Consider the following 25125-nt stretch of genomic DNA (forward strand, 5'->3'; position numbering starts at 1 on the left):
GTCATATTTCAGTATGAATGCAATAGGTGTTCTTTGAATGGAAGAAGGGTATATCAAGTCAAGTGGTGTTCGACCGAGCACGTCGAAACAGAAAGGCCTTGTCTCGCAAGTCCCAGTGAATCTTGTTTGCTTGCTATACTTTCCTAGCTGCTAGGGAGCTATTGTATGCTAGCTAAAACGTACACGGATTTGAACTCTAGCCAGCTCAAACTGAAAATGCAGTTGCATTGAAACACTTTTCTTAGCCAAAAAGTATATTTTATATTTTAACTTTTTCTAGAGATGGCTAGTTGATGTAATTAGTTCGCTGCTAGTTCATTTATTTGGGTTCCACTGCCTAATAATATTGATTTGAATGTGCAACCAGCCAACGTTAGCTAGCTGACCTTTTCTCAGTAGCTAACTACATTGCTTTATTATGCTACCATAGTTGTAAGCATTAACGTGGAAGTAGCTAGTAGGAGGCTAAAGGAGCATCCGCAGTCAAACAAGGAAGTACATTAATTTGGCTAACTAGCCCTTGTTTTTGTGCCAGACCAATGAGAGGGTGACTCACTGGAGGCTGGTTTGATTTGTACGTTACTAGAGCTGCATTGGGCACGAGCAAATCTTTTTTTTTAGCCTCAAACCATTGTAGATAATTTTGCCACCTGTCTCGTATCTCGACAGCTAATCGATAGGCAGGATAGCTAGCTAGTCAGGCAGCTGACTCGAGGGCAAAATGATTCCAGACAAAGCACCAAAGGAGGACGTTTTTCATGCAGGAGGAGCCTTGAAGAAGAATGCTCATGTTCCCAACTTTGAAAATTACAAAGAACTCTACCTGAAATCCATTGAAAATCCAGATGGTAGGCTTTCGCTACACCCGCAATAACATCTGCTAAATATGTTTGTGACCCATAATTTATTTGATTTCTACAAATACACGTATCAAAGCCTTGTCAACAACTTGTGGAAGTACAAGCATTACATGAGCGAACACCTTTTCACTTCTGTTTTTACAAATGATTTGCCTCGTCTTTCGAGAAGCTGAAATGAATGTATACTGATTGCACACTCCACACAGTACCTACAGCCAGTGAGCTCACTGACTCATAGAAACGAGTTCGTTTCAGAATGGGTAATTAACAATAAACTGTTCATAAATGCATCTACAACCAAAAGCATTGTATTTGGTTCAAAGCATTCTCTGAGACCTAATCCTCGCCTGGAGTTGTGCATCAAGGGTGTGACCATTTAACAAGTTGAAGTAACATTGGATGGTCATTTATCACGGTCTAGTCATATTGATAAAGTTTTTGTGAAGATGGGGAGAGGTATGTCTGCTTATAAAAATATATGTATTTTTGATACACAGGTCAACTGTACTAGCTAGTTGTTCAGGCCCTAATCTTGTCCCATCTTCATTATAATCCAGTAATATGTTAAGGTGCAGAAAATAAAGTCCTAGCAGCACACCTCCCCCTTAACTGCATACCAAGAAATAACAACAACCATGCATGATAGTGTTACATGGGTGTGGAGAACTACTTCTAGTCTTTAATATTGCACATTAAAAACGTGTGAAAACGCCCAACCCCTTGTAAAATGAATTTGCATACACTTCAAACATACACCACTACGGATTTCTTCACGATACCCAAACCAAAAACAGATTTAATGAGTCGCTCAGTTGTGTATAGAGCCATGTCGTCATTGAGTGCTCTGCCGCCAGAGGTTACTCAGGCAAAAAGCCAGTTTAGCTTTCAAAAACAAACAAATCTTGTATCACAGCGCCTATACTATTTTTCTAAAGATATAACTATACTCTATATATGAATAGTGTGTAAATAGTATATATATTTCTTTGTGACTTTTAATTTGAATTGAATGTTATATCTTCTTGTCTATAACTGTTCTGTATTTTGTTGTGTATTTGTATGGTTTATGTGGACCCCAGGAAGAGTATCTGCTGCATGTGCAGTAGCTGATGGGGATCCTAATTAACTAAACTTATGCCAGTAGGACTTGTTTTACTTGGGACCCAACAATGTATACATTTTGCCAGCATATCCTTAATATTTCTGTGCTAATGAGCATAAAACACGCCCCCTCCCTACTTGCCTCGCTTCATGCTCTCTCATATCTGCAGGGGTGGATAAGGATAGCTAGCCAACATCATGCAGTAATACTGTTTTAAAAAAAAAATCTTATCTGTCTAACATGGATGGCAGTTCATGAGTGTTTACACATTTGCAAATGTCACAAGAAATGCATCTGTCTGACATTTCTGTTCTTCCTGGTGGTGGAGGCTGCAGGTGGCCTTGCATGATTGTCCCTTTCAACCACCAGTGGTCATCATAATGGCTCATTTTTTCCTTATTCCAGAGTTCTGGGGTGACATTGCAAAAGACTTCTACTGGAAGTCGAAGCACACGGGCCAGTTCTTGGACTACAACTTTGACGTGACGAAGGGAGAGATCTACATCAAGTGCATGGAGGGGGCCACCACCAACATCTGCTACAACGTCCTTGACCGCAACGTTTATGAGCGGAAGCTTGGGGACAAAGTGGCGTTCTACTGGTCAGTGTGTGTATGTGTATGTGTGTGTGTGTGTGTGTGTCAAGGGAATTACGGAGGTTGTTAAAGCACTCTCTTGTTGGCCGTTCTATGGTTCTCTGCTTGAGGGGTGGTGTCCCTCAGGAACAATGGGATGGAATGCTAGGAGAGGAGGCTAAATAGTTCAACAGTGATCCTTGGTCCTTTGTCTCTTGCCTCATTGCGCATTAGTCATATCAAATATTTTTTCCCCCCTCCTTTGTGAAAGCGAGCCTCAGTTCAAAGATGTTCCCATGAATGAATAGTGAATCCATGGGGACGAATGGGCTTCTAGTGCTGGATGGGTTATTTAGGGATGTGTTAGCTATTTGTGTGTTATGTTGGTATAAGTGAGCTTTGAAGTTGAGACGCAAAAATACACATATAAAATTGGTTGTTTGGATCCTGGCTGCTGATTGGACTAGCAGCGTTCCAAGCCTTTCTGTTTTAGCGTCACAGACACACCTATGCCTGCTAATAGTTAAATCTGAAAATTATCACTGCGCCGCCATGAGAATATCATGTTCCTCTCCGAATCATCTCTTGTATTTATCTCATCATGTGGATTATTTCTTCTTGCTTCCAACCTAGCATTTAGTTTGGTACAGCGGGGCTTAATTAATACAAGCCTCGCTGTCTGATTTCGGGAAACAATATTTCACTTTTTAATTTTGATCTCTGTAGTACCAGTGCTCCCGAGTGGTGCAGCGGTCTAAGGCACTGCATCTCAGTGCAAGAGGCATCCTACAGTCCCGGGTTCGATTCCAGTCTGTATCACATCCGGCCGTGATTGGGAGTCCCATAAGGCGGCGCACAATTGGCCCAGCGTCGTCCGGGTTTGGCCGAGGTAGGCTGTCATTGTAAATAAGAATTTGTTCTTAACTGACTTGCCTTTATTTATAAAGGATATACGTACGTACATGCATACATGCATACATACTATTGTTCAAAAGTTTGGGGTCACTTAGAAATGTTCTTGTTTTTGAAAGAAAATCACATTCTGTCCATTTTAAAATAACATAAAATTAGAAATGCAGTGTAAACATTGTTAATGTTGTAAATTACTATTGTGGCTGGAAATGGCTTAATTAAAAAAAAAAAATTGAATATCTACATAAGCGTACAGAGGCCCATTATCGGCAACCATCAACTCCTGTGTTCCAATGACACATTGTGTTAGCTAATCCAAGTTATCATTTTAAAAGGCTAATTGATCATTAGAAAACCCTTTTGCAATTATGTTAGCACAGCTGAAAACTTGTTCTAATTAAAGAAGCAATACAACTGGCCTTCTTTAGACTAGTTGAGTACCTGGAGCATCAGCATTTGTGGGTTCAAAATGTCCAGAAACAAAACTTTCTTCTGAAACTCGTCAGTCTATTCTTGTTCTGAGAAATGAAGGCTATTCCATGTGAGAAATTGCCAAGAAACTGAAGATCTCGTACAACGCTGTCTACTCCCTTCACAGAACAGCGCAAACTGTCTCTTACCAGAATAGAAAGAGTGGGAGGCCCCGGTGCACAACTGAGCAAGGGGACAAGTACATTAGTGTCTAGTTTGAGAAACAGACACCTCACAAGTCCTCAACTGGCAGCTTCATTAAATAGTGTCCGCAAAACACCGGTCTCAACGTCAACATTGAGAGGCCACTCTGGGATACTGGCCTCCTAGGCAGAGTTCCTCTGTCTAGTGTCCGTGTTCTTTTGCCCTTAATCTTTTCTTTTTATTGGCCAGTCTGAGATATGTCTTTTTCTTTGCAACTCTGTAGTCTAAATTCATTGGTTTACGGACACCCAAGCTCCCAGTCACATCAAAGTTGAATTCATTTAGGTGTCTACGTTGCGTGTCTTGCAAATTGTAGCGCAGATATTGGCTAATGATGAACAACATTAGGCCTACACATAACTTGTACTATGCTGACTGAGGTCTCAACTCTGATTTTAGAAAACTGACTTCTCACTACAGGAGAAGTTCTCACTAGTCAACTTTTGAAGTGTATTCCGTACCGACGGGCTACTCATTACATTGGTTAAAGTTAGAAGAGATTTTGCAGAACGTCCTACATTGCTGTAGCTTGAAATGCCATTCTCTGTGCTCATGACTTCTCAAGTGTGAAATGTTTGTCCCATCAGTTCCCATGTCCGATCAGCCTGTGCATACCATTATTTTGGCCCTGCTGCTTATCTTAGTCAGTCCAATGGATATGTCCTTTATTTAGGAATGACTTTTTTTTGTTGTCTCTGACTGATGTTGTAATAGGAAAGCCTATCGTCTGTTGCTAGGGTTCTTTAGCTGTTTTTGTCCCTAAATGCTCTAATTTGTACTGTAGTTCATTGTTTATTCTGTGCTGATGTAGGTGCTAGGCAGGCATGTTTTTTTCTTTCTGTCCTCTGCCAACCTCTACAACAGTGGAGTGTTTCATCATCTTGTCTGTGAGTGCTGAAAGTGTATTCATAGGACTGGCTGCCTTGACTTGTGTGTGTTTAGTCACACTCTGTAACCACCGTGGGGAGGGAAACTAGTTGGATAACCTTGACCTGCCAGCAGTCGTGTGAGACTCCACCAGAGAGCAGAGTGAAGCTCATAAATAAACATCAATCTAAAAGGGAGGAGTGTACAGTCTATTGAGAAATCCATGTTGTGTGAAAGCAGAGCTTTGCATGGGCCTTTTCGTGTTTGCACATAAACAGTTGCGAGATAACAACAGTGGCCCTCTACAGTATCTGGCAGGCCTATTGTTTCTCAATCTAAATTCACAGCTAGACCCAGAAGCACTCTCTTCCCTTTAGATTTCCTATTACACACAGCCTAATAGGCTGTGTCCCTAAATGCCCTAATTTTTACTGTAGTTCGTTATGTTTATTCTGTGCTGATGTAGGTGCAAGGCGGGCCATGAACCATTTTAGGAATGTTTTACTTGTCTGAAAGCTCAAATTATAGGTGACTTGAAATTGCGCTATTGTGTTTTTAAAAATGCACATTTATTATTACCATACAGAGAATCATACAAACATGTATGATACCATCTGCCTATTGGCTTATTTGCAAATTCAAGCCGGTCTCAAAATTTGACACTTTTTCCCTTCTAAGAAAAAAGCTTGCTTTTCATAGACTGACATGTACAAATTCATGCTCTTGTAGGAAGCAATGACTCTCCCATTGCTGACTAAAATTGGCTATAAGTGGGCTAGAAACGAACTAGCAAATAATGTCAACAAATGTGCAAACTTTGCTGCACGCGTGCCAAGTGGTTAAATTCGTTGGACCAGTAACCGCAAGGTAGTTTGTTTGAATCCCCAAGATGACTAAGGTGAAAAATCTGTCGACTTGCCATTGAGCAAGGCACTTAACCCTAATTGCTACTGTAAATCACTCTGGATAAGAGCTTCTGCTAAATGACGTGAGTGAAAATGCTCTGTGATTTCAGATGTGCATCTACTAGTACTCTGACTACAGGTGATGGAAAGACAGCTCGTGCCAGTGAAATAGAACAAGGCTACTCCAATGCGCTCCTCAGCCTACAAAAAAATGACTAATTCTGTTTTAAAGTGTGGTTACTGGGCAAGTTTGTTTCTCTGTTAAAGCACTATGTCCCTCCTAACACAGTTGGCTATGTCATCCCTCTTTGTGAACACTGGCCCATAACAGGAGCCCCAAGAGACTGCTGAGAAGTCAGAGCAAAGGTTCAAGTTCACCCATCTATCCCACATTCTGCCCAAGGATAGCAATCACTGTGCCATCCTAAAACATACTTTTACGGGGGGTGGAAATCCAATTGTGAAACTCCAGATTGCTTAATATTACACAAGGCTCGGTGAATTGATGATAAAATAACTGACAATATAAACTAGCCAACGCCCTGTGAGAAATGTTCCCTCTAAGCTGTGGTGCAACAAATCAAATCAGTGCACACTCTGCAGTCTTAAGGGCTTGTCTTTAGAGTTTACCAGTCATGCTTTTTTCATTTTAAGAGGATATTTCAAGAGATAAATTACTCCACAGCTCAGGCACATTGCTGAGTAAAGCAGAGGCAAAATGTCAGTATATTACTTCAACCTTTGGCACACGAGACTTAGTTAGAATAGATCCATCGTGAGCAAGAGCTTTGAGCATGTTGGTATGAGTGAATGTTTTGAGTAGAGTTCGACCAATTCTGATTTTTCCACGCCGATACCGATTATTGGAGGACCAAATAAAGCCGATGCCGATTTTTATATATATATATTTGTAATAATGATAATTACAGCAATACTGAATGAACACTTTTTTATTTTAACTTAATATAATACATAAATACAATCAATTTAGTCTCAAATAAAAAATGAAACATGTTCAATTTGGTTTAAATTATACAAAAACACAGTGTTGGAGAAGAAAGTAAAAGTGCAATATGTGCTATGTAAAAAAAGCTAACGATGAAGTTCCTTGCTCAGAACATGAGAACATATGAAAGCTGGTGGTTCAATATTCCCAGTTAAGAAGTTATAGGTTGTAGTTAATTATAGGAAATATGATGTGTCGGCTATTTATCTCTATACCATTTGTATTTCCTATACCTTTGATCGGCTATGAAAAGCCAACGGACATTTACTCCTGCGGTGCTGACTTGATGCACCCTCGACAACCACTGTGATTATTATTATTTGACCCTGCTGGTCATTTTTGAACATCTTGGCCATGTTCTGTTATCTCTACCCAGCACAGCCAGAAGAGGACCGGCCACCCCTCATAGCCTGGTTCCTCTCTAGGTTTCTTCCTAGGTTCTGGCCTTTTCTAGGGAGTTTTTCCTAGCCACCGTGCTTCTACACCTGCATTGCTTGCTGTTTGGGGTTTTAGGCTGGGTTTCTATACAGCACTTTGAGATATCAGCTGATGCAAGAAGGGCTTTATAAAATAATTTGATTTGATTTTACTATTGGATGTACTTATAGGCACTATAGTATTGCCAGCCTAATCTCGGGAGTTGATAGGCTTTGAAGTCATAAACAGCACTGTGCTTCAAGCATTGCGAAGAGCTGCTGGCAAATGCAGGAATGTGCTGTTTGAATGAATGCTTACGAACCTGCTGCTGCCTACCACCACTCAGACTGCTCTATAAAATATCAAATCATAGACTTAATTATAATATAATAAACACAGAAATATGAACCTTTGGTCATTCATATGGTCAAATCCAGAAACTATCATTTAGTTTATTTTGTTTATTCTTTCAGTGAAATACAGATCCGTTCCATATTTTATCGAACGGGTGGGAACCCTAAGTTTAAATATTGCTGTTACATTGCACAACCTTCAATGTTATGTACTAATTATGTAAAATTCTAGCAAAATAATTACGGTCACACAGTTCGCAACGAGCCAGGCGGCCCAAACTGTTGCATATACCCTGACTTTGCTTGCACTGAACGCAAGAGAAGTGACAATTTCCCTAGTTAAGCCTGCTAGCCTGCTAACATGAATTTCTTTTAACTAAATATGCAGGTTTAAAAAATATATACTTCTGTGAATTCATTTTAAGAAGGGCATTGATGTTCATGGTTAGGTACGTTTGCGCTTTTGTTAAATTACCCGTTTGGCGAAGTTGACGTAGGCTGTGATTCGATTATAAATTAACAGGCACTGCATTGATTATATGCAACGCAGGACAAGCTAGTTAACCTAGTAATATCATCAACCATGTGTAGTTAACTAGTGATTATGTGAAGATTGATTTTTACAAGAGTAAACTGCCTCATACTCAGTCCCAGAGGCTAATATATAATAATAATAATAATATATGCCATTATTATTCGTTTTGGATAGAAAACACTGAAGTTTCTAAAACTGTTTGAATTATGTCTGTGAGTATAACAGAACTCATATGGCAGGCAAAAACCTGAGAAAAAAATCCAAACAGGAAGTGGGAAATCTGAGGTTTGTAGTTTTTTACCTCAGCCCCTATCGAATACAGAGTGGGATATGAGTTATTTTGCACTTCCTAAGGCTTCCACTAGATGTCAACCGTCTTTATAATGTGGTTTCAGGCTTCTACTGTGAAGGGGAGCGAATGAGAGCTGTTTGACTAAGGGGTCTGGCAGCAGCCTCGTTCTCAGTCACGCACTTTCACATGAGAGGTATCTCTCGTTCCATTGCTTTTCAACAGACAATGGAATTCTCTGGTTGGAACATTATTGAACATTTATGATAACATCCTAAAGATTGATTCTATACTTAGTTTGTTTGACAAGTTTCTACGACCTGTAATATAATTTTTTGGAATTTTACCCCTTTTTCTCCCCAATTTTGTGGTATCCAATTGTTTAGTAGCTACTATCTTGTCTCATCGTTACAACTCCCGTACGGGCTCGGGAGAGACGAAAGTTGAAAGTCATGCGTCCTCTGATACACAACCCAACCAAGCCGCACTGCTTCTTAACACAGCGCCATCCAACCCGGAAGCCAGCCACACCAATGTGTCGGAGGAAACACCGTGCACCTGGCAACCTTGGTTAGCGCGCACTGCGCCCGGCCTGCCACAGGAGTCGCTGGTGCGCGGTGAGACAAGGATTTCCCTACCGGCCAAACCCTCCCTAACCCGGACAACGCTAGGCCAATTGTGCGTCGCCCCACGGTCCTCCCGGTCGCGGCCGGTTACGACAGAGCCTGGGCGCGAACCCAGAGTCTCTGGTGGCACAGCTGGCGCTGCAGTACAGCGCCCTTAACCACTGCGCCACCCGGGAGTGTAATATAACTTTTTGAACTTTTAGTCCGACGTTCGGCTGGACCTGAACGTGCGTTTGGATTTGTTTACCAAACGCCCTAACAAAAGAAGCTATTTGGACATAAATGATGGACATTATCGAACAAAACAAACATTTATTGTGGAACTGCGATTCCTGGGAGTGCATTCTGATGAAGATCATCAAAGGTAAGTGACTATTTATAATGCTATTTCTGACTAATGTTGACTGCAAAACATGGCGGATATTTCTTTTGGCTGGTTTGGGCTCTGAGCGCCGTACTCAGATTATGCTTTTTCCGTAAAGTTTTTTAAAAATCTGACACAGCGGTTGCAGTGTATCAAAGGTTAGTGATTACATTTATCTCTATTTGTGCTTTTTGTAACTCCTCTCTTTGGCTGGACAAATGGCTGGGTTTTTCTGTGACTTGGTGGTGACATAACATAATCGTTTGTGGAGCTTTCGCTGTAAAGCATTTTTGAAATCAGACACTGTGGCTGGATTAACGAGAATTCCGCTAGCAGAACCCCAGTCCTAGACGGGTTAATTCTAGCTAGCAACTTACCTTGGCTCCTTGCAGCCACAAGGTCCTTTTGACACTGCACTCGTGTAACAGGTGGTCAGCCTGCCACGCAGTTTCCTTGTGGATTGCAATATAATCGGTGTCCAAAAGGCCGATTTTACAGATTGTTATGAAAACTTGAAATCGGCCCTAATTAATCAGCCAGTGGTTAAATTGAACACTGGACATTGGCATCCCGGCAACATGAAAAAACTAAAACTATGGCCGTCTTGGTCGGGAAATATCTCTACAAACATTATGTATGATATATCTCTGTTCTTGATCCCATCACAGGGAAGGGAATGAGCCTGGCGACATGATGAAGGTGACCTACAGAGAGCTGCTCCAGCAGGTGTGCCAGTTTGCCAACGTGCTCAAGTCCCAGGGGGTGAAGAAGGGGGACCGCGTGTCAATCTACATGCCCATGGTGGTGGAGCTGGTGGTGGCCATGCTGGCCTGCGTCCGCATCGGGGCTGTGCACTCAATCGTGGTGAGTAGCTAACAGCCACAATCTCAACCATGTCTGGATGAGGCCTTTAGGTACATATCATACCAGCCTGATTTTTCTACGGCTTTCCACCTGGCTACCCCTACCCCGGTCAATAGCACTGCACCCCCCCACAGCAGCTTGCCCACGCCTTCCCCATTTCTCCTTCTCCCAAATCCAGTCAGCTGATGTTCTGAAAGAACTGCAAAATCAGGACCACTATAAATCAGCCGGTCAAGACAATCTGGGCCCTTTCTTAATAAAATTATCTGCCGAAATTGTTGCAACCTTTATTACTAGAATGTTCAACCTCTCGTGTCGTCTGAGATTCCCAAAGATTGGAAAGCAGCTGCGGTCATCCCCCTCTTCAAAGGGGGACACACTCTTGACCCAGACACCATTCTGTATACTTCTGACCCTTCTTTGGAGACTGTGTTAACAACCCTCCAGACGAGCTTCAATGCCATACAACTCTCCATCCGTGGCCTCCAACTGCTCTTAAATACAAGTAAAACTAAATGCATGCTCTTCAACCGATCGTTGCCTGCACCTGCACCTGCCCGCCCGTCCAACATCACTACTCTGGACGGTTCTGACTTATATGAATATGTGGACACCTACAAATACCTAGGTGTCTGGTTAGACTGTAAACTCTCCTTCCAGACTCGCATCAAACATTTTCAATCCAAAGTTAAATCTAGAATTGGCTTCCTATTTCACAACAAAGCATCCTTCACTTATGCTGCCAAACATACCCTCGTAAAACTGACCATCCTACCGATCCTCGACTTAGGCAATGTAATTTACAAAATAGCCTCCAATACCCTACTCAACAAATTGGATGCAGTCTATCACAGTGCCATCCGTTTTGTCACCAAAGCCCCATATACTACCCACCACTGCGACCTGTATGCTCTCGTTGGCTGGCCCTCGCTTCATACTCGTCGCCAAACCCACTGGCTCCATGTCATCTACAAGACCCTGCTAGGTAAAGTCCCCACTTATCTCAGCTCGCTGGTCACCATAGCAGCACCCACCTGTAGCACACGCTCCAGCAGGTATATCTCTGGTCACCCCCAAAACCAATTCTTTCTTTGGCCGCCTCTCCTTCCAGTTCTTTGCTGCCAATGACTGGAACGAACTACAAAAATCTCTGAAACTGGAAACACTTATCTCCCTCACTAGCTTTAAGCACCAGTTGTCAGAGCAGCTCACAGATTACTGCACCTGTACGTAGCCCGTCTATAATTTAGCCCAAACAACTACCTCTTCCCCTACTGTATTTATTTATTTTGCTCCTTTGCACCCCATTATTTCTATCTCTACTTTGCACATTCTTCCACTGCAAATCTACCATTTTCCAGTGTTTTACTTGCTATATTGTATTTACTTTGCCACCATGGCCTTTTTTTCCCCCTCTTTACCTCCCTTATCTCACCTCATTTGCTGACATTGTATATAGACTTATTTTTCTACTGTATTATTGACTGTATGTTTGTTTTACTCCATGTGTAACACTGTGTTGTTGTATGTGTCGAGCTGCTTTGCTTTATCTTGGCCAGGTCGCAATTGTAAATGAGAACTTGTTCTCAACTTGCCTACCTGGTTAAATAAAGATTTAAAAAAAAAATGTAATGCCGTCTTAAGCCACTTAAGTGCTTAAAGGAATGGAATAGCTTAAAGGAATGGAATAGCCATTTTACCAGCTCTTCCTCGTACAGATTTTGAAGGAACAAAACTATCTACCCACACCCTACAAGGCAAACACTTACGCACACACTGCACAGTGTATTTGATTAGTGTACTTGTGTTTTTATTTGTGTACTTTCCAGTTTGCAGGCTTTTCGGCAGAGTCGCTGTGCGATAGGATCCTGAACTCCCAGTGCTCGTTGCTGATCACGGCCGGTGAGACTGCAAACTAAACTGCAGTAATAATGAAACTCTTATTAGATGGATTATAGTGCCATATATTATCCCATGACCTCCTAATCCACAGTTTTAATTAGCCCTGCTTTATTTTGCTCATAGAGAGAAAGAGCCCAGTGTATAGGCTTACCGCATCACACTACAGATATTGATCTAGAGTGACGCTAATCGTATAAACGCCATAACCATAACCTCTTTAGATGGGGTTCCTTTGTGTGCGCCAGTGGTGCGGTCATTGGCAATTGCTCCCCTCTGACAACGACTGTTGCTAAGGGGACTAAGAGTTGTTGTTTTAAAACTATTAAATGATACTAGAACCCTAGATGTGCATTTTGGGATTGTTTGACATCTGAAAACCCTCAATACTAAAGTGTTTTGCCACTTAGCTATACATATAATCTAAGACGGAATCATTCCTTTTCATAGTCAGTGGGTTTAAAAATATCAAGATGAAGATTGTTCCCGGGCTGTGATGGGTTCATGCCAGTTCACTGACATTTGCATCTTACAGTACCAGTAACGTCCTGTCTATGGCAATAACTGCCCTGCCTTTCTCTCATTGTTCGGTGTGCACCCTTTCACCTCATCCATTCTGAACTCCCCCAACACTGACATGCCCCCCTCTCTCAGATGGTTTCTACAGAGGAGATAAGCTGATCAACCTGAAGGTGATCGCTGACAACGCGCTGCAGAAATGCAGGGACCGGTAAGGACCAAGCTTTTCATGACGCACTGCTTTATCTGACTAGCTCACAGGAGGTTGGTGACACCTTCATTGGGGAGGACGGGCTGGTGGTAATGGCTGGAGCGGAATCGGTTGAATGGTATCAAATACACCAAATGCATGATTTCCGTGTGTTTTGATTCCATGCAATCTGTTCCAGTCGTTATTATGAGCCGTCCTCCACTCAGCAGCCTCCACTGGACTAGCTAGTCGCATTTACACACTTCTACTCGGTTTGCCGTTCCTGAAGAGATGGTTTGTCTTGGTATTTCCAACAACACATGCCCATGCTTGCCTCCATTAGATGTCTCTTTTGTGTATTTTCCTAGAGTGGGCCGTGAAGACGTGAATCACGACTCTCTTCTTTCTCTCTTCCTCGTCTTCTTACTCTTTCCCACTCCCCCCCTCTCTTCTCCTTCTGTCAGGAGTTTCCCAGTTCAGAGGTGTATCATGCTGAAACATCTGTCCAAGGAGGTGGAAGCCATTCCCCTGGTCTCCCAGTCTCCCCCTGCCAAGCGGCCCTGTCCTGACCTGCAGGTGAGACCAGCAGCAGAAGCCCCACTGTCCTATTCATCAGGGCACACCATAGTCAAAGGTTTTGCAATGGAAAATAAAAATGGGTGTCGCTTATTAAGAAGATCAGGTAGTCCCTCCCTTTTCTTCCAGTTGGTGCCTAATGAATACGACCCATTTGTTCATAGAGCAGGTCGATCAACTTTACCACATGCTACGGGGGCTACTGTTTAGTAAATAATGGCTTAAGTCGTTAACTAATGTTAACTCCCTCCTGTCTTTTGTTTTTCCAGTTGTATTTCCTGAAACAGTCAAGACTTTTGCCTTGGTGTTTGTATAAGATGAGAAGTATAGATGTATGGCCCTGTATGGCTTTGTCTCAGATGTCACAGTTCAAATGACATGAAGCACCCCTCTTTTTTTATATACATCTGTTGAAATAACCGTTTCTATTAACCCCTTCTAGCAGGAGAAACAGAGAGACGGCGTCAAGAAAATCTGTCCCGTTCCTCAGGTATTTCAGATTTCCCTGAGCTTGAATTTCTTGTTTCTGTGTTTATTTTTTTTAAATAAACACCTTTGCCTGATCCTCTTCTCAGCGGTAGCCTAACCCTGGGGGTCGATCCTGTGTTCCACCTATATTAACACCTTAACTGCTGTCTCTAGAGGTTCTCTCTCTGTCAGTGTCTGTCTATGGTCTTACTAACAGCACTCTGCTCACAGCTGGTCCGGGGTCCCTTACCTTCTCTGCCTGGATTTAGCCTTTACTTTTAGCTATACTTAAGTTAAGACGATCAGATCATTGGGTTTAAATTGGACCTGAAAGCAACACTGAAGGATAAACAATAACTAGAAGGTTTCAAATGGTAATTGACCCCTGACTAACCATGTAGATGTAGTGTATCGATATTGATCTCTTATGCCGTCAGTGGGGCCTTTCGTTTCCTGCTGTAGATCATGGCAATATTTCTCTTACTGTGATAGTGTATATTGACAGTGCTGCACAGAGTGAGTGTACAAAACATTAGGAACACTTGCTCTTTCCTCGACAGACTGACCAGGTGAATGCTATGGTCCCTTATTGATGTCAGTTGTTAAATCCACTTCAATCAGTGTAGATGAAGGGGAGGAGACAGGTTAAATAAGGATGTTTAAGCCTTGATACAATTGAGACAAGGATTGTGTATGTGTGCCATTCAAAGGGTGAATGGGTCAGACAAAATATTTAAGTGCCTTTTTAAATTGGGTATGGTAGTAGGTGCCAGGCGCACTGGTTTTAACATGTCAAGAACTGCAACGTTGCTGGGTTTTTCACACTCAACAGTTTCCCGTGTCTATCTAGAATTGGCCAACACACAAAGGATCTCCAGCCAATTTGACACAACTGTGGGTAGCATTGGAGTCAATGTGGGCCAGCATCCCTGTGGAACGCTTTCCACACCTTGTAGAGCCCATTCCCTGACGAATTGAGGCTGTTCTGAGGGCAAAAAGGATGCAACTCAATATTAGGAAGGCGTTCCCAGTATTCTGTACACTCAGTGTATATCAGTATATGTGCAGCACTATCAATGTGATGCACATGTATGGCATTTTTTCAGAAATACTATGACGATAAAAGTTGGCTGAAAACGCAGGACCCTACCCATAGTTGAAGAACATCTGTACAGTATATTTCATTAACCCCACCAGTGACGTTTAACCCCCACGAACAGCAGCCTGGGAGATGCGTTTGATCATGAATTCTGGATGTTGCATTATTTGCTCACTTCTCTCACCGTTGTTTCACAGACTGTTCAAGTGTATACACTGCTGCTTCACTTAGACTTGAATCTAGTTCTATTCTTTCTTGTCTAAGCGGCAGGTTTGATATGAGCTGACTTCTGATTCAAGCGATTTAAAGGCATTTAATACTTCTTCCTACTGCTTAAAATGAGTGTTGTCTGTTAGGCTTGGATGTTGCTCTTGACTGAATAGAATCAGCTGAATTAATCATTATTGTTGATGCGGTCTCTCGCACGGGCTGAAAACATTCAGCTATCTGTGTCACCCGGTCAATTATTCTGTGTGGGTTTTACCTGTGTGTGTGTGTGTGTGGTTCCGCCAGGTGCCGTGGAACCCAGAGGTGGATCAGTGCTGGCACAGCTTGCTGAGCGGCGCGTCTGACGAGTGCGAGCCGGAGTGGTGTGACTCTGAGGACCCCCTTTTCATCCTCTATACCAGCGGCTCCACGGGGAAACCCAAGGTGCACAATATCGCACGCGAAAATGTCACTCCGTTTCTGTCTCTCTGTGTCCACTCGGGGAAACCTAAAGTACACGTCATTCATCTTTCTCAGTCACGTTATCAATTTGTTTGCCTCCCCCTCTGTCTCCTCTAGGTTTTTGCACTCTTGTTTTTCTTTCTTTCTTCACACGCACGTCAGTGCTGCTGTCATGATCATGTGTTCTTCTTCTCGTCAGGGTGTTTTACACACCGTCAGTGGATATATGCTCTACGTGGCCACCACCTTCAAGCTGGTGTTTGACTACCAGCCTGACGACGTGTACTGGTGTACGGCCGACATCGGCTGGATCACGGGCCACTCCTACATCACCTATGGACCCCTGGCCAACGGTGCCACCAGCGTCCTGGTGAGTGGAGGACCCCACAGGCTTACTACTGTCATTAGTTCCGTTTGGGCTCTGGTGCACTATATAGGGAGGCTTTTTGTGATTAATTATGAGGAACTTGTTGCTTTTCTGGGCTTCCACTTCAAAATTTTGTGCAACAGGTTTATAATATCGTTTGATTTTAAATGGTGTCAAAAACCTCCACACTCCATGTTGACAAACTGTATAGAGATATTTGTTGTCATCAAGTCATGTTTTTATTGTGACTCATTAAAATGTCTTCTCATAAAAAAAAGTTGTAAAACCGGAGGAGAGTGATCAAAGGAGATGTTATTTTCCACCTCTACTCCCCACGTAGTGGAGACAGCATTATCTTTGTTATCAGACAGCCAATGATGACTTAGTTAGTTTATGATCATAGTTGTTTTGACATAATCTGCCTCGGGCTCTGTGTGGTGGTCATTTTGTGAGTGCCTCTGACTCTGTTGTGATGTGAATGTGATCGGTGTCCAGTTCGAGGGTCTGCCCACCTACCCGGATGTGAGCCGCATGTGGGAGATAGTGGACAAGTACCAAGTTACCAAGTTCTACACGGCGCCCACAGCCATCCGCCTCCTCATGAAGTATGGCAGCGAGCCCGTCCAGAAGTGAGTCTCCACACACTTGGCTTATACACCCTGTTTCTAACCAGGATTGTGTTCATTAGGGCACACTGTCGCAAAATGTTTTGCAACAGAAAACAAAACTGTCCTAATTGGAGAGTACTTCATGGTTTGACCCAGTTTCAACCATTCTGCCCTATTGAACACAACCCAGGCCTGAATATGACAGGACTTCATACAGAAAAGGGTCCGTGTCTACAGATGGGGCTATTGAGTGCTCCATGTACTTAAAGGATCATTTAAGCAGGTCTATTGTGTAGATAGTCTGTTTTCGCCTTCTCAATATACTGCTATATACACAAATGCCTGCATGTTTGATTTTGTCCTTTTGTGTGAGTCTATGGGAGTGTGTCTTCCAGGTTAACACGTCCCTCCCCGTGTTTGTGTCAGGTACAATCGGGAGTCTCTGAAGGTGCTGGGGACGGTGGGGGAGCCCATCAATCCAGAGGCTTGGCAGTGGTACTACAGCGTGGTCGGGGAAAAGAGGTGCCCTGTAGTCGACACCTTCTGGCAGACTGAGACCGTCAGTACCCACTTGTTTGTTTTTAATGAATTGGTCTTTCTCTGAATTCAGCGCACACAGCTGTGTTTCTGTTAGTAAAAATAGAAAACGATAACGGGCCACGGTGGCTTCCTTGCAGCATCGACATCTCTCCTCTGTTTCTGTCACTGTAAACCGTAAATACTGAAAGGTAGTTTCATTTTGCCCTTTTGGTGTGTGACTGAATCTCTCTTTCCATTTGTTTTTCTCTCAGGGTGGCCACGTGTTGACTCCTCTTCCTGCTGCCACGCCCATGAAGCCTGGCTCTGCTGTAAGTGTTACGTTGATTCTATCAAGTTCTCTATTCCTGCCCACTAAGATGATGCCTGCCTCCTGTCATTATGAGGGCAGAGTCGGTCTAATTTGTTCTCTGGTCTTTCTCCTCCACCACCAGACCTTCCCTTTCTTTGGAGTTGTCCCAGCCATTTTGAATGAGTCTGGGGAGGAGCTGGAGGGACCATGCGAAGGTTACCTAGTAAGAAAACTGTAGAAATTACCCAGTACTTTAATTTAGCTGCAAAAGTAATTATTTCTCATATATGCAATATGTTGTCGGCATTTGATGAATTGGACTTTCAATGCTTTTTTGACTTTGGACATCCTTGCATCTTGTCCTCCTCCTCAGGTGTTCAAACAGCCCTGGCCAGGAGTCATGAGGACGGTGTATGGCAACCACCAGAGGTTTGAGACCACCTATTTCAAGAAATTCCCTGGATACTACGTCACTGGTGATGGTAAGATGAGGCTAACATGGTCTTGAGCACCATCATGACAGATGTTTATAGAATACCGCACAAATATGTATTCTTTAAGTGGCATCATATTATAGACTTCCAATTTGTTTTATGTATACCTGTTTAAATCAAGACCCCCTGTAAATGGCACTTATGTATTAACGTTTCCCCCCCCCAGGTTGCCATAGGGACAAGGATGGTTACTACTGGATCACAGGGAGGATGGATGACATGTTGAATGTCTCAGGTCAGTACTATCAGCTGGAGCTCTGTGAAATGTAATGCGTAGTGTTGGTATGTCTACTATGTGGTCTCTTGTTCTGCCCTACTGCTAATGGTGGAATTCCCCTTTGTGTTGTAGAACGTAATACATTATGCACAGGATACAGAAGATGTAAACTGTACAGTGAAATGGTTACTTGTTTTTAGACTTGTAGCTAGCTAGCTAAACAATATGCCATGATTCCAACTCTAATGCAGAGTTCAAAACAACTGTGAACTCGGAAATCTCTGACTTCAGTGGGTTCAAAACAACTGCGAACTCGGGGTAAAAAACGTGCTCCGACTGGGGGAAATCTATTTCAACGGTCATCCAACTTGGAATTCCAACTCGGGAACTAGAGCTCCGACTTTCCGACCAGAAGATAGATCTCTGACGTCATGATTTGAACTAGTATTTTTAAGAGTTGCCCGTTCTCCCCCTGTTGTCATGGATGCCCTTAATTTGAAGATGTAATCCGGAGACAGGTGTTTTATATAACAGCCTTCTGCGTTCTCGTTTGGACACTCTGCATTTGGCACCCCTCTCTGCTTCCACTGGGCATTCCACTGATTTAGAAACTCGAGTCAACCGTTCCTGTGATAACGGCACCGTTTCCTCCCACAACTGTCATCAGAACAATCTACAATGTCTGGTTCAATGATAAATGTTTTTAACTAAATCAAGGATTTCCTCATTGTCTGATTCATGGAGTGTATGTATATCTGGGTCATGTTAAGTAGGGCACACCGTAGCACAATATTTAGCAACAGAAAATTAACATCTGTGTTGTACAAGTTTAGCTAGTACCTCCCCGTTTCTAAAGGTTTTCTCCCTACTGAACACACACCAGGCCATCTGCTGAGTACGGCAGAGGTGGAGTCAGCCCTGGGAGAGCACGCGGCGGTGGCCGAGGCAGCAGTGGTGAGCCGGCTGCACCCTGTCAAGGGGGAGAGTCTCTACTGCTTTGTCACGCTCACCGATGGAGTCGGCTTCAACCACACCCTGGAGGCCGAGCTCAAAAAACAAGGTGTTTGCATGCGCGTTAGGCCAAGTACTGCCACTGAACATGACGAAAGGGAATGTCCTCGAAGGCACCATCCTTGTTTACATGCATCTCAGAGACGATAGGTTCCTGTGTTGAAGCAGATGAATTATAACTGGGATTGAGGATGTTCAGATGACTAATGCTGTGTATTATTATCTGTTGTGACAGTGAGAGAGAAGATTGGTGCCATTGCCACCCCCGACTTCATACAGAATGCCCCAAGCCTTCCAAAGACCAGATCAGGTGAGAGAATAGCACATATGATGCAACATTTTACCCTATGATTTGAAAGCCGTTCTGAATGAGAGCATGTAAATTGCGTTATTGAACAAATTGCCTTTCTTTCTCTCTGTGTATACAGGTAAGATCATGCGGCGCGTGCTACGTAAGATTGCCCGTAACGAGCGGGACCTGGGGGACTTGTCCACCCTAGCCGACTCCTCGGTCATCGAGCAGCTCTTTCTGAACCGCTGCTGTGGCGCAGTGTGAGCTTCCACCTGCAGAGGGAGTCAGAGAGCTGGAAGGGAGGGGAGGAAGAGTTGCAGAAGGAGATGCATGCATTGAACTGTAGAGCCGTCACTGTGGGGCTCAAGCCAAAACTGGGTTTGAGGAATCACATCCCTCTAGTTTGTCAGGAGTTTCAGTTCTCCCCAGTTATAAAGTACAGTTGATGTACTATTAGATTCAAAGTTCGCTTTTTTTTTTCCATTTGAACTTTGTAGACTTTTGTCATTTTGTTTTATTTTCTTTGCAGGTTGACATAGGATCGCTATGTGTGTTTGTGTCTGCATGCTTGAAATGTTTTAAGTTGTGGGTGTATTTTCTACTCCCTCTGTAATCTAGAGACAGGGAGTTTGTTAGTGTGTACATCTCTTTTAGTCTGTGAGTGTGGGATGATTGTACTAGAAAGAAAAGGTCACATTTTGAAAAAAAAACAACTTTTGTGGTGCCTACCTACTGAACGTCAGCCCCCGGTGCTGTGGTAGAACGTTGCTGTCATTCAACAAATGTCATGGGGGGGTACATATTTGGCATAGATGCAAGAGCCTGTTATTGCCCTTTATGTCATAGGACCTCGCTTATACATGATTGTAGTTCTAATGAAGACTTGTTGTTTATTTCAAAGTGGGACCAAACATAAAATGCATGGCCCGTTTAGATTATTATTATTTTTAAATGTAATAGCAGAACTGTCATTGTGTTCATGTGCCAACATAACATTGAAGCTGGATGTTATAATCGTGTCGGTTAAATTTTTAAAAATGTATTTTGAAATAACTTCTGGTATTAGGGCCTGGGCAAAAATGTTTATACATTTTGCAATTTTATCTTTTTGTTGCCCCTTTGTATCAAAGCGACATGCAATAACTCATTTTAATTTGACTTGACTACTTCATCTAGTTTTAGTGGTCGTTATTTTGGATGGAACCTGGGTTGCATTCGCTGGGCACTAAACTGTAGAAAACAAACAAACGGAGGGACTTTTTAACCTTTATTTTATTAGTAAAGTCAGTTAAGAACAAACTTATTTGTCCAATAAGAAATGCTCAATTTTGTCCTCTTGTAAAATGTTTAAAATGTTTTCTTTTGCATACCCTAATGAATACAACCCTGTCCTGGGCATGTTGGAGTGCTGTAAATCATTTTATTCATTGACTTGCATCTCTCATCTTGCACCTCTTTGTGCAGTTTGTCTTGACCTTTCTTACATTCTCCAGTAGATGGTGCTATAACATGTTTTCTGAAATCCTCAGGTTCCTCAACTCTACTACATCTTTTCCCTGTAGTGTTCTTCTTCTATAGCCAGTTTGATCTGTCAGTCAGCAGACAGTTCAATGGATATTATATGCACACAATGATAGACCTATGTTATGTCCACGTTCTGTATCTGACTGAACAGGACATGATGCATAGCATGGATGTGATGGAATTGTTTAGTTAGAAGCAGAATACTCTAGGAGACATGAGTATCGCAGAAATACTACTTTATGCACTGCTGCCTGTCGAAACAAATCCGTGGACGACTTATCTTTCTTGTCGAAAATTTAGTATTTTCTGCTATAATTGGCATTATTTTTCTTACAAGGATACATTATCATAAGATGAATTATAAAGTCCTTAATCGTTCCTTTTTTTTTTAGTATGGCATCCATTTTTCATATAGTTTAATCTTGGTCAGAAAATAATGTGTATTATTTAAAAGTGTGAATGTATTATAGAATACCAGTATGCTGCTGCTGTAAATTAAATAATTCTGCCGAGTGTGTGTGTGTACATGCGTCTTGGCCAGGTCGTCATTGTAAATGAGAATAGTTTTTTTTCAGTTGACTCATTTGGTTAAATAAAAGTCAAATAAAAAGCGTATTGTCTGGCTTGTTGAATTGTAGTAGCTGCCCAAATGCTCGGTGTATTCGTTGATGCTCTAGTGTTTCATCAACTGCCTCGTTTACTGGAAGCCACAAGACCATATCTTCTAGGACGAATGCACATGTTAATCATCCATTCCACCTCCATTGTGCTCCATTTGATTCCTTTTCAGATTTCCCCTAGAATGGAACCTACTATCTGAGTGGAACCGGCACCACCCTCAAGCTGGCAGTGTTGAAGCATCGATAAGACCTGGTAAGTATTTGTCGTTGTGTGTCGACTGGAGAGAGGGTATACTCTTGTGAATATGTTGGTATTGATTCTTCAACTGATGTCTCTCTCCATTTCATCTTTGTACTAGGAATCATGCTTATCTAGTATAGAAATGAAATATGCACTTGTACGATATGCCACGTTGCTCAGTAAGATGAGCCATCTGCTGCCAATGGGGATGGCTGGGACTGAATAATTGATGGCGTTGTGCTTGTTTTTGGGCCAGCCAGTAGCATGTGTGTTCATGTTTATCTCGATTCCCCACCATCTCAGTGTTGCGAACAGCACTAATGACGCCGTGGTCATTAATCACACGGACAGGTGAAGCTAAGGGGTTTGTCCTTGTTTTGGGGGTTGTGTGTGGTTTGTGTGCGCCTGCATGTGAAAGAAAAGTTCAGGGACACCCCATTTATGTCAGGTTATTGTATTTCCTGTGCATCAAAATCCATAACTAGTGCACATGAACAGCACGGGTCCTACAGTATCTGCCTCTATGCTTTGTTCTCTGAGCATTCCCTCCACACATGAAATCTGAGCAACCTCAGATTGATCCTTTCATCCTCTCTTCTGGGCATGGTGATAGATATATTCAGGTCAATAATAGTAGACCCTGGCTATCCAGTTATATTGCCTACTTGCAGTTTCTGTAAAGGGATGGAGCTGGTCTTGTTTGTGCTGCAGTCTGACTAGTAAGTGCAGCTCCGTTGAGACATGTAAATCATAGGACACTCCCTCTCACACTGTGTGTGTGTGTGTGTGTGTGTGTGTGTGTGTGTGTGTGTGTGTGTGTGTATGGGGGGGTCGATTAGTTACATATCACAATATTATTTTTGGATGAATTATCGATGTGTAAAAAAAAAAGTGTTTTATTTCCGACTGTATGTAGCGTCAGCTGGCGCTAGTCGGCTGTATCTGCGCTAAAATGCTAGTATTATTCATTCTATAGCTTGTTCTCCATCTCTTGAAATAGCGAGGCAACATGTTTTCAGCACATATTTCCCTGATTGATGAAAACAATTTTTATATCTCTTGTCTCTATAGTGAGCGATATGTTTGGAACATCAAATTGCAGTATTGAATCGTTCTGTGTGTGTGTGTGTGTGTGTGTGTGTTAAATAGAATCTCAATATATCGTATCGGCACCTAAGTATTGTGATCGTATCGTGAGGTCCCTGGCAATTCCCAGCCTTAGCGTTACTATACGTGGTTGTTTGTGTATTGCACCCATACACCCATACATGTGTAATTGTAGGACTGGAGCAGAGTCAGTTCCATCACCCCCACCATGGCCTGTTGATGGGAGACAGAATGAGGGGACAGCCCTGGGGGTCCCCCGGGTGTGCTGCCTGGGCGTGTTGGCCCAGCTGTCTCAGCCGCTTGACCCCTGTGAGCATATGTGCTGTGGAGAGGCCGCTGTTGTTTGTGCACGCAGTGGGCCAACCGTGACAGAAGGAGGAGACTGCACAGGACAGGTGGGAAAGAAGGATCTTGAGAGGTGGAAGGGAGCTAAAGAATACGACTGAGAAAGTGATGAGAGAAATTTAGATCTGTGGTGTAAGACAGGAGAATTTGAGGATGTTGGTAAAGAAAGACTGGGGAAGGGAGGCGCAAATATAGAGAGGGAGAAAGTAGTCTCAGATGTCCCATGCCTTGGAGCAACGTAAGGCAACGGCTCAAGATCTGGGGAGGATTTCTGCTTCTTTCAGACATAAAAAAAAAAATCCTGGGAGGGTTCTCTTTTAGACAACAACAAATCACGAGTTTGGGTAAGCAGTGCTTCAAATGTGGGCAGGAATTGTGCTCATGTTTAGCAAGGTCAACAAGCGGATACGGCAGTGACGTTACCGCCGATGTGCTTCCCATTTCCGACTCGTCCTCGATGTCTGAACTTACGCCAGAACCTCTACAGACGTGTAAGCTGGAGCATTGGTACATTGCCGCAAGCAACCCGTCTGCCTGAAGAGACTAGAGAAAGAAACAAAGGGTGGGAAATAAGTAACAGATGGAGAAAGAGAGGAGGCTTGATTAGCCTTGATCATGGCCTGGCAAATCTACTCCAGCACCTTATTGGCTTTTCCCCTCAAAGTCCCTTTCTATGGGACACGGTTCATTCAGGCTGGATGTTCCATACAGCCCCTGGGGCTTGAGGAAGGAGGGAAGACGGAGCAAAGGGAAATGGAGAACTAGCCAGTAACCTCTCCCTAAGTCCCTCTTCTCTTCCTCATCCCCCACCCCCTTCATCACGCCTCCCTGGGCTGTGTGCTCTGGTCCAAGGGGATTTGAGTGTGGTGGTTGGTTGGGCGGGTGGGTGGGTGGGTGAGGAGCTGAAGCTATTGAGCAGCTCAGAGACAAGACTGCAGGTGGTGATCTCTGCTAGAGATCTGCACTACGATCAACTGACCAGATTGCCTCCAGGGAAAAGTCGCTTTCTGTTTGTTGAAAGCTCACTGTTGAGCTCAATCTTTACTATGCCATGAGACTAATGTATAAGAACAGATGTGGTTGTATTTTCATCGTTCCTTACTGATCTATCCATCTGACCAATGGTTTATCTGTCTGTTTCTACCTCACCTACTTTTTTCCTCTTCTCTCATTTAGTCAAATGACAGGATTTACCGCTCACTCCTTCTACCTAGCTGGTGTCGGTCTGTCTCTCTCTCTCTAGCTGGGGTCTTACATTCCGATCTATCATGTAAGGGTGTGTCCGTACTGAGTAAATTAGAGATCTGTGTGGGCCCAGGCTGAGTAAATCCATGTTATTACAGATCAGATGAAGGAGGAATGTGAAGCCTCGTCTCCACACAATAACCCCTATGACTGTCATCACAATGAAGCCCTGTTGTTCTCTCCTCTGTCAGCTCTCTCTCTCTCTCAAATTATTTCTACTCACTCTTTCTTCCTCTCAAATGATCTGTTCTCTTTCTTTTCTCTCTCTCTCTCTCTCTCTCTCTCTCTCTCTCTGCCCCCGTCCGTCCGTCTTTCTAACCGACTTCAGTAATGACCAGAACACATCAGAACTTTGGAATGAGCCTCTTGTCACAGTGTCTGTGGTCAGCCTGTCCAGTGGACTGATCTGACTGGAGTGACCTGCCAATTCAGTACAGCTCAGACACCCATTTAGAG

At 43.1% G+C, this 25125-nt stretch overlaps 1 protein-coding gene across 2 annotated transcripts; it reads left to right on the top strand.

Moving 5' to 3' along the window:
- LOC118361299 (acetyl-coenzyme A synthetase, cytoplasmic-like) lies at window positions 1–21724 on the top strand. Of its 2 annotated transcripts, none has more exons than XM_035741127.2 (18): window positions 1–848; window positions 2368–2563; window positions 10154–10349; window positions 12179–12251; window positions 12903–12978; window positions 13422–13533; window positions 13976–14023; window positions 15614–15751; window positions 15969–16139; window positions 16632–16765; window positions 17171–17303; window positions 17536–17592; window positions 17716–17796; window positions 17947–18055; window positions 18234–18302; window positions 19168–19344; window positions 19531–19605; window positions 19724–21724. In XM_035741127.2, the coding sequence occupies exons 1-18, from the start codon at window positions 722–724 to the stop codon at window positions 19849–19851; spliced, it is 2100 nt and encodes a 699-aa protein (XP_035597020.1). In that variant the 5' UTR covers window positions 1–721; the 3' UTR covers window positions 19852–21724. The 2 variants fall into 2 exon arrangements, with proteins under 2 accessions (XP_035597020.1, XP_035597021.1); XM_035741128.2 differs by having other exon boundaries at window positions 13979–14023.
- The last annotated feature ends 3401 nt before the right edge of the window (window positions 21725–25125 follow it).

The sequence above is a fragment of the Oncorhynchus keta genome, chromosome 28, assembly GCF_023373465.1.
Source record: "Oncorhynchus keta strain PuntledgeMale-10-30-2019 chromosome 28, Oket_V2, whole genome shotgun sequence".
Classification (NCBI taxonomy): domain Eukaryota; kingdom Metazoa; phylum Chordata; class Actinopteri; order Salmoniformes; family Salmonidae; genus Oncorhynchus; species Oncorhynchus keta.

Bases quoted from the DNA above. Each gene is read 5' to 3' on its own strand.
- LOC118361299 (XM_035741127.2), top strand. From the start codon at position 722: ATGATTCCAGACAAAGCACCAAAGGAGGACGTTTTTCATGCAGGAGGA. The intron at 16,140-16,631 runs GTGAGTGGAGGA...ATCGGTGTCCAG, and splicing joins ACGGTGCCACCAGCGTCCTG to TTCGAGGGTCTGCCCACCTA. The intron at 19,345-19,530 runs GTGTTTGCATGC...CTGTTGTGACAG, and splicing joins GGCCGAGCTCAAAAAACAAG to TGAGAGAGAAGATTGGTGCC.